The sequence below is a fragment of the Ostrea edulis genome, chromosome 3, assembly GCF_947568905.1.
Source record: "Ostrea edulis chromosome 3, xbOstEdul1.1, whole genome shotgun sequence".
NCBI classification, from domain to species: domain Eukaryota; kingdom Metazoa; phylum Mollusca; class Bivalvia; order Ostreida; family Ostreidae; genus Ostrea; species Ostrea edulis.
Window position 1 is genome coordinate 13,027,224 of NC_079166.1, and position 14,725 is coordinate 13,041,948.

General features: G+C 34.5%; 1 protein-coding gene across 2 annotated transcripts; it reads right to left on the reverse strand.

The window, feature by feature from the left end:
* Positions 1 to 693: 693 nt before the first annotated feature.
* On the reverse strand, positions 694 to 13,758 carry LOC125674748 (uncharacterized). Of its 2 annotated transcripts, none has more exons than XM_048912017.2 (5): positions 13,617 to 13,758; positions 5,527 to 5,800; positions 3,994 to 4,228; positions 3,729 to 3,887; positions 694 to 2,303 (listed from the first exon to the last, which is right to left on the reverse strand). In XM_048912017.2, the coding sequence occupies exons 2-5, from the start codon at positions 5,560 to 5,562 to the stop codon at positions 2,212 to 2,214; spliced, it is 522 nt and encodes a 173-aa protein (XP_048767974.1). In that variant the 5' UTR covers positions 5,563 to 5,800; positions 13,617 to 13,758; the 3' UTR covers positions 694 to 2,211. The 2 variants fall into 2 exon arrangements, with proteins under 2 accessions (XP_048767974.1, XP_048767973.1); XM_048912016.2 differs by lacking the exon at positions 13,617 to 13,758 and adding an exon at positions 7,028 to 7,135.
* Positions 13,759 to 14,725: the final 967 nt, after the last annotated feature.

Here is a 14,725-nt window from a genome sequence, read left to right on the forward strand (position 1 = left end):
ACCATGATCACTATATCTTGATCAGGTAAACGGAGTTATCAAGTCAAAATCATTGTGCACAGAACGGCCTAACAATTGGTATGAAAAACGTGCGAAATGCTGACTTTCCAGGAAACTATATATATATATATACATCTGTTAAAAAAATCATCTAAATCGTCAATTGCTGGGTGTTCTTTAGTGCCAGGCTGAAAATTATGGGTGTTCTTTAGTGCCAGGCTGAAAATTATATATATATATATATATATATATATATATATATATATATATATAATTTTCAGCCTGGCACTAAAGAACACCCAGCAATTGACGATTTAGATGATTTTTTTAACAGATGCATTTTCAGTAATTACGTTACTTACTGTTAAGTTGTACAAGCACGTGTGAATATATGCGTGCATTACGTTTTGTACTTTTTTCATGTCCATCATATATATTTTATTTAAAATTAAAACGTGGTATGTTTTAATTTTATCGAATGTCAGTAAATATACAAGTACCAATTTCGAATTAACAGCCCTCAAATAGATCCATACTTAGAATTCGACATCGATTTCTCAAGATCAGAATATACTCCAAAACATATTCCAATAATTATTCAGTTATATGTGTGACGAAACCTTTGATATCAGACCCGTGATTTCCATGATGAAGAGAGGAATTGTATATTGAAAATGAATCTAAGCTAAATTATTATGTATACTGAGAAAAATTTATTCAAATTCTACATGAAATCTATACAAACACTTAAATACCACTACAATAGAGTAACACACTTAGATACTAATACAACACAGAAACACACTTAGATATTACATGACAATTTTGTTACCACAGAGAATCACAGTGACATGAAGCATTTTGTTTTTATTTGTTACAATGGTTTCTACTATTGCCTCTGATACTGCTGCATTCACTTTACCCTTGACTGTTAAGATAGATGACCTATATAAACACATTTAAGAAGTACAATGAATAGAACAATACCCATTGTATTAACGTGAAACATTGTTGTTTCTTCTTGCAGTCTGGTTTTATTTCATTACCGCTTCCTTTTACTTACTTTCTTTTTATTTCTGGCTTTGTTTCCCGTCTACTTTATAAATCTAATAATGCGCATTCTATATCATTCTAGAAGTAAGTAAAAATATTCGTTGATAACACACGGACGGGTCCAGCTGGGGTTAAGTGGGTCCAATCCTACAGGATGTTCCCATGTTCTAGTGTAATTCATTACATTATTTCATTTCATGAACTAGGACCCCTTCTGACTCTATCACTATATTGTTTAAAGTATGAAATTGACCAGAGATTTACCATATTAAGATTAATATTCAATTTTTAATAAAATCACAATTTTTACAAAACGGCGGGAAGGTAAATTGACAGATCCGATACGAAACTAAATTTGACAATGTAAGGCGTATTCAATTAATTATTTTCATTCTTTACGTAAAATGCACGGTAATCCACACCCCGAGAACAGACACATACACAAACATAATCACGACTATTATATGTAGTTCATTTAAATTTCAAATTAACTCTACACACAGTCCATGTTATTGCTAGTCAAGTAAGTATTCGCTCCTGTGCTACAAGTACTTATTGTAAAGTATGGTTATCTAATAAGACCCAAATAAGAAATGAAAGCTGCGGTCAATAAAATCGTTGAGGGCTACATAAAACAGCAGTAACCGTCGTTATATCAAAGCATTATAGAAAACAGAATCTAATATCATTTCAAAAATGAAATCACTTCGAATGGATCCTAAATGAATTCTGTGTAATACATTTGTAATAATGATCATATGCATGACGTTCATAAAATCAGATGTGACACAATTTCTCAATTTACAAACGCTTAGAAGATACTCTGCTCTCTGTGAAAATTTTGTGATTTTTTCTTCTATCACTCCGGTTATCCATGCCTGCTATCGGAGCCTTCTCATAGAGTTTACATGACCAAACAACAGACATACATCAACGTAATGAATTACAATATACTGATACATATACAATATAAAATATATAACATTGATTAACATCAAATAACAGAGCATGCTAATATCAAAGTTTTATTTACAGTTTTATATACATGTATGCATACCGCATACTTTACAATTCTTTCAATAAGAATGTGTATCTTGTCCGAGCTGGGTTTTTTTTAATATGAGGGCCTTCCTTCTGATCCTTAGACATAGCAAACCTTTAAGGATCATAGCAAATATCCACAACTTCAAAATCGCGGCTTCTTGGAGTGACGCCATACTCCTGGAGAAGCTCACCATACATTGGGGCACCTGTAAATGCAAGGTGAAGATAACGAAGTGATCAATCTCATAACTCTTACAAGCAATACAAAATAGATAGTTGGGCAAACACGGACCCCTGGACACACCAGAGGTGGGATCAGGTGCCTAGGAGGAGTAAGCATCCCCTGTTGACCGGTCACACCCGCCGTGAGCCCCATATCCTGATCAGGTAAACGGAGTTATCCGCAGTCAAAATCAGTGTGCCAAGAACGGCTTAACAATCGGTATGAAACACGTCAGACAGCATTTGACCCAATAAATCGTATCACACACACACACACACACACACACACACACATATATATATATATATATATATATATATAGCTGAATGAACGCAACTGCGTATACACATTTGAGAGAGAGAGAGAGAGAGAGAGAGAGAGAGAGAGAGAGAGAGAGAGAGAGAGAGAGAGAGAGATACCGTTAAAATTACCGTGCCTTAAAAATACTTCTGCGTTATGTAGTTCCGATATATAATTTAATCAGCATAATTCAGTCAAATTCAAAGTCCTTTTTGAATTTGAAATCAACAATCTTTTTGTTTTGGAAAATTTACAAGAAACACGGTTTCGATGCACAAAAATAGGGGATTCTAGGAGCATCCGGTAGTTTCCCTTTGAGCGCACCCACCAGGACTTAGCCCTACACCCACCGGGCGCCTAAAGGCGGTCCCCCTGTCCCCTTGCCATAAATTGCGTACACAACAGTTTCTTTCTAGTTACGTGCCTGATATATATTTTTGAAAATTGAAAATATCAAATTAAAATTGTTTCTTTTATATATCAGAGAAATAAACTGTTTATACAAAATAGCTGTTTCCACTTTACTTTTGATTGCTATAGTAACCAGACGATTGCGATGTTAGAAAAGTGATCAGCCTAATATTCATTTGAAATAAGATATACGAAAATTTGACAAGTGGGATGTATTTTTCTAAAAGAAGTGCGAATTGAAACCCTTGTTCAGTTAAGAGACATATCCATTTACATCAATTTACTGTGACAATTTGGAGAGTGCTCCACATGAAAGGATAAGATAAGGAACAGTCACCAATCTTATAATTTAGAGATTTGGGTAAACACGGATCTCTGGATATACCAGAGGTAGGATCAGGTACTTAGGAGGAGTAAGAATCCCCTGTCGACCGGTCACATCCGCCGTGGGCTCTATATCTTGATCGGGTAAACGGAATTATACGTAGTTAAAATCAGTGTGCCAAGAACGGCTTAACAATCGGTATGAAGCACGTCAGACATCATTTGATCCAATGATAGGTGTATTATACCAACTGCATGTGACACAATTTCTCTTGTCATGTGACGCAATGTATGTCCAATATGGTGATGTGTGTATCAGAGGTGTTTTTAACGACTTGAAGAATAAGGCCGAACGATGTTCTGATTGACTCACCATAAGACAACGAGCGTTGATGTCGCAGTCTTTTTAAAATATCAAGATTGACAATACCCTGGCGTATTGCACGTTCTTGTTTCAAGATGTACATTTCCATACCATCGCAGCTAGAATGATGGTAATGCTTCAAGTCATACAAGGTTTGCATTGCAGTCTCTGTAAAAGGAATGTCAAATCAACACTATATAAGAAAACCGGAAAAGGAAAATTTCTTTAGGATGTCAAAAGTTTGGATTCAATACAAAAAGAAAGAGAAACATACTGTTTTCTACCATGATGATTTTCCCACAGAAAATGCATTCCATGTATTCCTCCTCCGCATTGTAAACGCACCCACTTCCTGCAAGACGAATAGGAGAAATCCCTTCTATATCAGCACGGCTGCATAGGGCACCGAAAGTTGCTAACCGCTTTGAATCATCGCTGGTAGAGTGACGGCATAATGGTAGTGTTCTACTGCAACGAACGCGACTGTTAGGCGTAGACTGCATTGTACTCTGAAGATGAAGAATACGTGTGTTGTAACAACTCCTACATTTGGCTTTGATTGACACATGTATAAAATTTAGTGCATAACAAAGCATTTGTAAATGAAAGTCAGAAATTGGTTAAAACTTCCCGCTTAAGTGGTGTCTGTTTTTGTATATCCTTCTACGTCACGTAGAAGGATATACAAAAACAGACACCACTTAAGCGCTTACGTCAAACAATTTTACGTTTAAGTGGTGTCTATAAAATAACCTTGATATTGGATCTACATGTACGTTAAACAATGAGGTGCAATCCGAATAACACTACCGTAGAGATATTAACACTACAGTCTTTCTGTGATATAGAGGTTGGTTATTCAAAATAGTTGTCCCTATTCAATATGGATGTAATATGGATGTGTTATAACTTATATATTCCTTTAACTCGGGGGAAAACAGAAGGACGGCTCATTTCCATTATAACCACGGATCATTATCATCGCCTTTTTTCGTTCACGCATGTACAATATTGCTGACTCATTCTGAATTAGGTATTATCAAAATGGAATGCGCCTTTAATATGGCACAAATAAACCGAGACTGAATGACAGAATATCTAACTTATTCAATATGGATGCAATATATACATGTATCTATTATAACTTATTCATTCCTTTAACTCGGAGGATGATTGATTTCTATTGTAATCACTGATCAGCATCATCACTCTTTTTTTTTTTTGTTCACATATGACGTAAATTTGTTGTACGATATTTTGCTGACTAATTTCCGTATTATCAAGAAGGAATGCGTCTTTAATATGGCACAAATAACTTCGACTGAATGACAGAATGTCTGTTACTTTGTATAAGAAAACAATATCTGTATTCCCTACACGTATCAATAAAAAAGTGATTGAGGTACATGTATATTTGTCGGAGAGATGTACATTGCATGCATTTTTTCTAGACATATTTGGTGTACATATGTACGTGATCATGGACCTAGAGCACTTAACTGACAGATGCCTTTCTATTATCAACATGCTTTTGCACCAGTTGTTTTTCTTCTATTTCAACCAGTTGTTTGTTGGTTTTTTCTGATTTCATCTGTAGGTTGTTTAAGTCTTAATTTACCTGTAGGCTGTTTAAGACTTAATTTACCTGTAGATTGTTTAAGTCTTAATTTACCTGTAGGCTGTTTAAGTCTTAATTTACCTGTAGGCTGTTTAAGACTTAACTTACCTGTAGGTTGTTTAAGTCTTAATTTACCTGTAGGCTGTTTAAGTCTTAATTTACCTGTGGGCTGTTTAAGTCTTAATTTACCTGTTGGTCAGTCGAGTCTGTCATGAATGAGGCCATGATCTGCACTCGCCCAAATGCCCCAGAAACTTCCGTTAGCTAGATGACAATGGTGTTTTCCTACTGTACTGAGCTCCGAAACGAAGGAAATAGATTCTATCGCCCACTGAATATTCTGCAGAAGAGGTTGAGGAAGTGATCGGAAGTCGTCCCTGTGAGTTAAAGCTGTGGATTTCCTCGTTGAAACTGATGATATATTGGCCATTAGATTGAGGAACGCAAGAATCCTTTCATTGCGCTACAAAAAAATAAAGAGAATTTGATTGGATATTATAAAGGCCAGTCAATGTTGAAATACTTAATATATTGTAAAAATAGCAATCAGTGCATCGAATCTTGACTACATTCCTCTTGAATGTCGACGGCAAATACACACTGCCTTTCTTGCTGTTTATATATACATATACATATATATGTAAATATATGTAAATTGTATCTATGATAATACGTTATTATACTTTCTAGCATTTTCACTTTAGACCGTATATACTTACATTTTCAAAACAATACTGCACTACAGTCACTTGAATACTTAGCAAAAATCAAAATAATACATTTGTAGATAAGAGTAGCTGCCACATATTTGCAAGGCTTGATGTATATGATATTGCAAATGTGTTTATATTTTGTTTTACTCTCCCTTTGAGCAGACGTTTCAATATGAGTGAAATGTCCTCGGGAGGGGGGGGGGGTGAAACAATATACAATGAAACAGAATGTTTCACTCCTGTATAGACGCCGCTAGCTTCAGGAGAAGTGTCACACGGGTTTATTAATGCATGGAGCTAAAGGCTAAGTACCGTTATAAAGGAACTCCGTTAGTAAGGACATGTCCCGTTATAAAGGAACTCCGTTAGTAAGGACATGTCCCGTTATAAAGAACCTCCATTAGTAAGGACATGTCCCGTTATAAAGAATCTCCATTAGTAATGACATGTCCCGTTATAAAGAACCTCCATTAGTAAGGACATGTCCCGTTATAAAGAACCTCCATTAGTAAGGACATGTCCCATTATAAAGGACCTTCATTAGTAACAACGTCTACCGTTTTAAAGGAACTCCATTAGTAAGGACATGACTCATTATAAAGGATCTCCGTTAGTAAGGACATGTCCCGTAAGAAACGGGTCACATCAGAGGATATTACAATTAATAGGGTGAGATAACTTTTTTCCCCATAAACTTAGATACATGTAGGAATATTATAATTTCCTAGTAGTTTCCTTGATGAAGAAAACACGGTGTTAAGAAATTATGACTTAGTTTTAACCATACGGTTTTGAGAGTAAACAAACTCGAATCGTGATGAAATGATCACTTCCTGTTTCGGCTGCATGAGTGTTTGTCTTACGACATAAAAGCACAATATATAAATATCTATCTATATTTGAAAAGTGATCTAAAAATATTCTCAGCGCAAAAACAAGACAGACTTAATGAAAAAATAGCACTATGTTTGACTTACCGCAATGCGAGTCCTACATACGCATGTAGCCTATACCCTAATGTTTATGAATGTAAATCTAAACGTCATACGTGAGTTTGCGCATTAGCACCTGCGCGCGCATCAAGAGGCGTGTCCCTGGAAGTGATATTATCAATATGCATATATGTATTTCCCGTAAAATGAATATTTATAGCGAAATCAATTCGGGTCCATTTACATATGTACCTTCACACGTAGACTTCGTAAAACGGTGCCATTTATATCTAGGCGTCATTCAGTAGCATTTTCCAATATTAACTAGAACATTTTGTCAATGAACAAGTAATCAGAGCCGCGTATCAAGCACATAAATAAAAGACTTTCTCTTCAGATATTGCACTCACGCAATAGGTATGCATAAAACCAGATGAGGAACATAAACAGAAACTGGGACTACTTTTGACCCAGTCTGTAAAAGATTCAACCGTAAATGTGTCATAATAATAATAATAATAATAATAATAGTCTTTATTTATCCAGGATAACACAAAGTAGCATAAACTATTTCCCATTGTGATCCTGCATTAAAACATATGTACAAACATAAAATTAACATCTAAAATTAGTATCTAAACATGAATACGATATACAAGGCAAAGGGGGGAAATATAGCATAAGCATCACTTTCCTAACCACACAATCAAGATTTATTTCGCTATCTACAAAGAAGCAGTGCAATAGTACAACCCTTGAATTCCACACTATCAAATTTAAAGCTATTTATCTACTGTTACATAGGCGCTGAAAGTTCTTGACATTTTGATATGACATTATAGCCTACCTCTATTCAATGATTGTTTTTACACGACAGAAGAAGATTTGTAAATACTGCAGAATTGAGAAGAAGCTACGAATATCGATTTAAATACCCTATAGATAATATCTAATCGCCTAGTTGAGTACCTCGGTCGGTTTACCTGTGTAATCTGCTGTTTTTGCATTCAAAGTAGCGGAATTTTAAAAAAAAGAGTCCGATTGTTTTCTACTTTTTTGGTTTTCAATAAATGATGTCAACTTGAAAGCTTTTAATTTCAAAATATCATTGTACATACATGTATCCTCCACTTTCCAACCCTATCAGATTTCACGGGTTTGCCAATCCCCCTTAAAGTTACACTTTTGTTATGTTTCCTTTTCAACATTGCTGTGATGAATACATGTCATTTCATTTAGCGCTTTGTGCAAATTAAAAAAAAAGGAATATTCCAAAAATGAGTTGATTATATAATTACACCCACTAATTCACACCTTGATTGATTAACCATAACGAACACACAGAAGTGACAATACTGTTATCCCTCTGAAATCCCATACAAAGAGCATGTAGAGTTCTGGAATCGGCCTTTTTGTCAAATCATCAAAAACATAATTTCCAACCAACTTAGATCATTTCATTTGTGCCAATACATGATATGATATAGGATTTGAGTTCATGGTGAGGTTAGTTTTTTTTTTTCTTCTTCATTTATTTATGTTTGCTATGCCTTGTCCGGCCGATAATCCCAAGTGGCAACTGTGCACACATGCAATCAAATTCAGGCAAAGTGTATTTAAACCGCTTATCTTGGAGTAAAAACAATATACCTACTACATTGGATAACGCGAATTTTCAAATACATCAATATCGACATTATTTGTCAATTTTAACCTACATAAAATATGCTTAGACTTCACATGAAATAGTTGTGAAATACGGCAAGGCTTTGGCAAATACGCTATAGGAGATAATAGTGATCTAATACAATATCATTATTGAATGTTGGATTATTTAGTGAATGTTGGATAATTTGGTGAATGTTGGGTTATTTGGCGAATGTTGGATAATTTGGTGAATGTTGGATTATTTAGTGAATGTTGGGTAATTTGGTGAATGTTGGATTAGTTGGTGAATGTTGGATAATTTGGTGAAAGTTGGATTATTTAGTGAATGTTGGGTAATTTGGTGAATGTTGGATTAGTTGGTGAATGTTGGATAATTTGGTGAATGTTGGATTATTTAGTGACTGTTGGATTATTTGGTGAATGTTGGATTATTTGGTGAATGTTGGATTATTTGGCGAATGTTGGATAATTTGGTGAATGTTGGATAATTTGGTGAATGTTGGATTATTTAGTGAATGTTGGGTAATTTGGTGAATGTTGGATTAGTTGGTGAATGTTGGATAATTTGGTGAATGTTGGATTATTTAGTGAATGTTGGGTAATTTGGTGAATGTTGGATTAGTTGGTGAATGTTGGATAATTTGGTGAATGTTGGATTATTTGGTGACTGTTGGATTATTTAGTGAATGTTGGATTATTTGGTGACTGTTGGATTATTTGGTGAATGTTGGATAATTTGGTGAATGTTGGATAATTTGGTGAATGCTAATTAAATGTGTTATGTCGTGATCCACAAAATCTTTTATTCCAAAATTCATCTAAAGGTAGAAAATTGTAATCTTACTGTTGAATTCCTAATCACAAAAGTCAAATATTTCAAAGCTGTAAAATCATAACGGGATATTAGATTAATTTAGTGCATACGTACTCAAAACACAGCGGAATTAGATAAAGCCCATTGTATTCGAACAGGATTCGCATCAAAATGCAATATAGTTGAATTATGAATAAGTTTTGCAGAGAAGTGTAATTCATCACATCAAAATATCTGCTGAAATGTAGATATCTTTGTCTGTCCAATTCTTCTATCACTTTGTCCATGCAATGACGAAGTGTATATCTAAGAGATAATTCAATCGGAACATCACTCGGCCTATTCCGAAAACGTTTATTCTCCGGAATAGGCCGAGTGATGTTCCGATTGAGAGGTAATTGAACACATGTCATATGTAGGGGTGCACAAGGAAGTAATTTACGTACATCATCAAACATTAGACATTTCTATATTTAGAGAGCAAAACTAGGGCCTAGCAACTGTATCTCGAACTGTCTATTTTTATTCCCCAGTCTCGTTAACGGACGACAGAGAGAGGCATATCACGAATATATATTTAGAGAGCAAAACTAGGGCCTAGCAACTGTACCTCGAACTGTCTATTTTTATTCCCCAGTCTCGTTAACGGACGACAGAGAGAGGCATATCACGAATAATGTAATCTACATTCCCCAATTCCTCGATTAATTTAGAAATCATTGAATATTGAATGAGTTATACATGTAGTTGGTTTTCATATCGGTGTATATGGCTCATCAACAGATTGCACTGTAAGGAATCATGGAACATCAATCTCAACATTTCAGAACTTTTGAAAGGAAAAAAATAGACAGAGCTGTTGAACGTAAAAAGCTGAGTATTTACATATATGCATGTAACTCCGAGTACATGGGATTAAATCATGACCTGCAAACAGTCGTTGGAATTGGAAAACAAACCAAATGTGCAATTATATCTCGAATTTTAGAAAATTCTAAAATAATTGTTTTAAAAAATGCATCCAAAGTAGACTCACCTAAATGTTATTATTATTATGTATAAAGGGCGCAAGTGCGCATTCACATGCATATAAAGAAAGGAAATACAAGTAGCCCTATTATATTGAAATTCTCTTGAAGCAGCACATGGCATCGGCGATTTAAAAATTCATCTAACTACAGGAGGGATTGTAATCTTAATCGGTTGTATTCCTCTTCTCAAACAAAGCGGTAAAACCATAACTGGGTGTTAGATCAATTTAAGTACATACGTACTCATTGTGAGGAAGTAAATAAATACAGCGGAATTAAATAAACCCCATTGCATGCGAACAGGTTTCGCGTTAAAATTAATACAGTTGAACTATGAATAAGATTTGCAAAGAAGTGTAACTTACCACATCAAAAACTCTACCAAAAATGTATATATGTTTGTTTTTTCAATTCTTATAATCACTTTGTCCTTGGATTGACGTTGTTTATATCTAGGTGACGGCTATTTAAATCCATATCGGTACGTACATTGTAGGGGGAGGCAGGAGGAAAGTGGTTGACGTACGTCACCAACTATTAGACATTTCTATATTTAGATAACGATATATATTTCTACTGCAAATGTTTGTAACGTCACTTAGAACCGCCCATATCTATTCCCGCCGGAAGACAGCGAGGGTCATAGAAAATATACAATATATTTACACCATTAATGAATTTGCTTGACATCATGAATAATGTAAATCTACAGGTATATATCATTCCACAATCTTCAATTGGTCTAGAAACCAATGGGTATTGAATGGGTAAATATATTGATTGTATAGTTGCTGTGCCCCACCGGCAGAAGGCACTGTTAGAAACCATGTATTGATCTTTTGAAATCAAGCATTTTTAGATAGAGGGTGTGGCACATGAATATAGAATTTCCATAAACAGAATTCCCAGCTGGGTATTTATCTTGAGTACGTGTGATTAAACCATGACTTGCAAACATTCTTTAGAATTAGAAAGATAAATCAACTCATAACCAAATGTGCAACTGTAATTGTAATCTAATTGTCTTGAATTTTACAAAATACTAAAAAGAGATTTTAAAAGATACAATTTTAAAAACTAAACTCTCCTACAATACATATGATTATTTGATGATGTATAAGGGACGCACGTGTGCTTTTCTATAAATAAAGGGAATTACAAGCTGTATAGGTCGCACAGCTCTATTGAAATTCAGTACACTCAAAGCCACACATGGTATCGGCGATTTCTGAGTCCATTTACGAGGGGCGAATTCAGAATTTGGGAGTAAACAGTATTCCGCAGCTCATGCCTTCTCTTCTTTATGTAATATTTTGTTTATGAAATGTTCATGTCTATTATTAATTCCCACCCCTAAATTGTTGCACTGCTCAATTCTTTATTCAAGATCAAATTCATTGGGTTTTTGTTATTCTCAGCAATTTTCAGTTTCACAAAAAATGATTACAATATTACGCTGGTATGTTGAATCAGGTCATACTCCATTTAGCATGTAAACTGCAAAGTTTTAAAACCCTGCCCTACATAAAGGAAGGCAGCTATTGACCTAACATATTTTGGGTGTTTACATGAAACGATTTTGTATCTTAACAACATGACAGATAATTTATGTGCAGTGCATTCCTACTGTTACCTACACGTCTATTGTTAAATTCCAACCCTGAAGTGTTGTACTTCCCGATTCTTAAATCAGGATTAAATTGATTTAAATTGGGTTTCTGCCATTGTTAGCAGAGTCAACCTAATTCTTGCAGGGGACTTCTGTGTAAGACAAAATATATTACAAGATTAGGGACATATTTTTTATGATGTACATGTAGATGCCCAAAAATGAAAACGATTTTTCTTTTTCTGGATTTCAACTTTCGGTATGTGATCTAAACACATTCACCTCATAGTGTTATCTCCTGACGTGAAACTCCGTTATGATTATATATATATATATGTTGCATGTTATGATTTGACACTCTCTGTTTTGTATAACTATGAAATGTGATTGGGGGGGGGGGGGGGGGGGTATGCATACTGTTTCATAAAGAATAAAAATGGTACAAGACATCATTGTAGATTATCTAACAACATGCCGGTTTAAAAGGATTAAAACATTGTATCCTTGATAGAATGTATATTTTTTAAAGAAGTGGGATGGATAACTAATACTGATTAAGAAACACTGATTACATTAGTTCAGGGCAACGTCTGAAGGAGTTCCGAGTACTCTGACGTGCACAACGCAATACCATGGAAAGGCAGTATTCGAAGTATGCTCTCTAATTGTCCCTTAATGGGTATTACCCATAAACATACTATTTGATTTCTTACAACATATATCTCGATATTTTAGTTCTCTGGGCAAATGTAAAAGAATACTGTCACACAATTTGAAAAGAAAAGATTGACACAAGCCATTTATTTTCCTTCGATCAAACCGAGTCTGTGCATGAGCAACTTTAATGTGTGTTTTTTAATTTCCTATCTTGCGCAAATCTAAAGGAATGACCAGAGAGAGAGAGAGAGAGAGAGAGAGAGAGAGAGAGAGAGAGCATGAACCAAATGAATAAATTAAACGCAGACTAAAATGTATAGAATACTAGTAGATATGTTCATTTCTTTTTATCTGAATCAGCCACCCATGACATGTGCAAAATATCCCCAAAACAGGACATGTCTATTTCCATTATATGACTCAGTGTGTTTGTTTCCATGAAATTCATTAAAAGTTGGCCTGCTCGGTGATGGTTAGTAGAAAACGTTAAGAGGCAGCTTCAATCTGTTTTTAAAATGATATCATACATCCAAAAACAATGACTCACCCCGGAAGAATTTTCCATTCTAATCCACCCAATTCTCCGTAACAAACCCCTGCTAAAGGGCATATCAAAATCGTATATGTTCTTTAGAAGTATTCATAATTTTGCACAGCTCTTGTAAAATATGTGTGGCTATTTCATTTATTTGAATCGGATTCTTATACACATAGTCAACACAATCAAAGATTGCGGAAGTAAACAAAGTTAACGCTGTACAGGCGATGAGCAATACATGTGATATACAAATAACGCATGACTATATAGTCATTATTTCAAAGATACTCCCTTAAAAATCCATACAATGTACTTACATAACAGGTTAATATCAAAATCCAGTGTATATGATTTGCTTCACTTTCTGTACATCCAGTGTTAATGTCACTGTGTTCTTTATTGAATTATTTATGACCAATCAGAGACGTTTTCTTCAAGTGTGCTATTGCCGACCTAATTTACATACATGTACACAGATTATTTATACGCATTTAAAAAACACCGTCTGAAAATTTTCAGACTATCAGACCATGTACTCATACTGTATTGAGAGAACAAATTACTTATTTACTACACTGTATGACTGAAATGCTAAAGTGTTTGTGAATATAGGTCAAATGTATAATTATAATGATTTGATTAAAATGACCAAGACGTACTTTTATCTCATGCATACATTAGTTCATGTTAATTTCCAGTTCTTGTGTCTTACTTAAAGAATAAGCATAAAAGATATACTATATACTTCCATTGATACTAAAACACGGTTCCTTATCTTCACCTTTCATTCTAAGTACTCTTGCCAGCTATGAATCATTTGTTCAACATTAAGGTTCATTTATGGAAGAACAAGAAATATGATTTCGCGATTTTTTTTATATCTATATTGGAAATAACCAACATACATAAATACATAGATACATTCAGCCATGCATACTTTACGAAAATTAGGTATATGTATGAACACAACCCTCAAACCAACACAATAAGTGGTGTATTAAGGTAGAAATTGATTTGATGATACTAAAACACTAAGCATTGAATATATTTTTTTTATTTTGATATATGTTTATGATGAAGCTTTGATACCCCCCCCCCCCTGTTCTTTATAGCTTTGGTCAATTTTTTTCCTTTAGCTTTTATCGAGACGTCCCCCTTTATCTAGTCAGTCACAGCAACAACAAGATACTTTCGGAATCCCTTTTTGTTTTCAAACCACATCTATTTCGATCAAAACACCTACGAAAGGGAGTATACACATTGACAAAAAATATGTATCTAAAATAACATCTGAATATTAATATGTCAGACATGTTTCTTCTTTAAAACATGATAAACTTGAAACAGATCGCTAAGAATCATGATCAAGATTATTGAAAGAAGGAATATTAATTAGGATTTCGCCACGAGTATCTGATTGTGCACA

Bases quoted from the DNA above. Each gene is read 5' to 3' on its own strand.
- LOC125674748 (XM_048912017.2), bottom strand. From the start codon at position 5,562: ATGGCCTCATTCATGACAGACTCGACTGACCAACAG. The intron at 4,229-5,526 runs GTAAATTAAGAC...CTTCATCTTCAG, and splicing joins CAGACTCGACTGACCAACAG to AGTACAATGCAGTCTACGCC. The intron at 2,304-3,728 runs GTGAGTCAATCA...TTGCATTTACAG, and splicing joins TCAACGCTCGTTGTCTTATG to GTGCCCCAATGTATGGTGAG.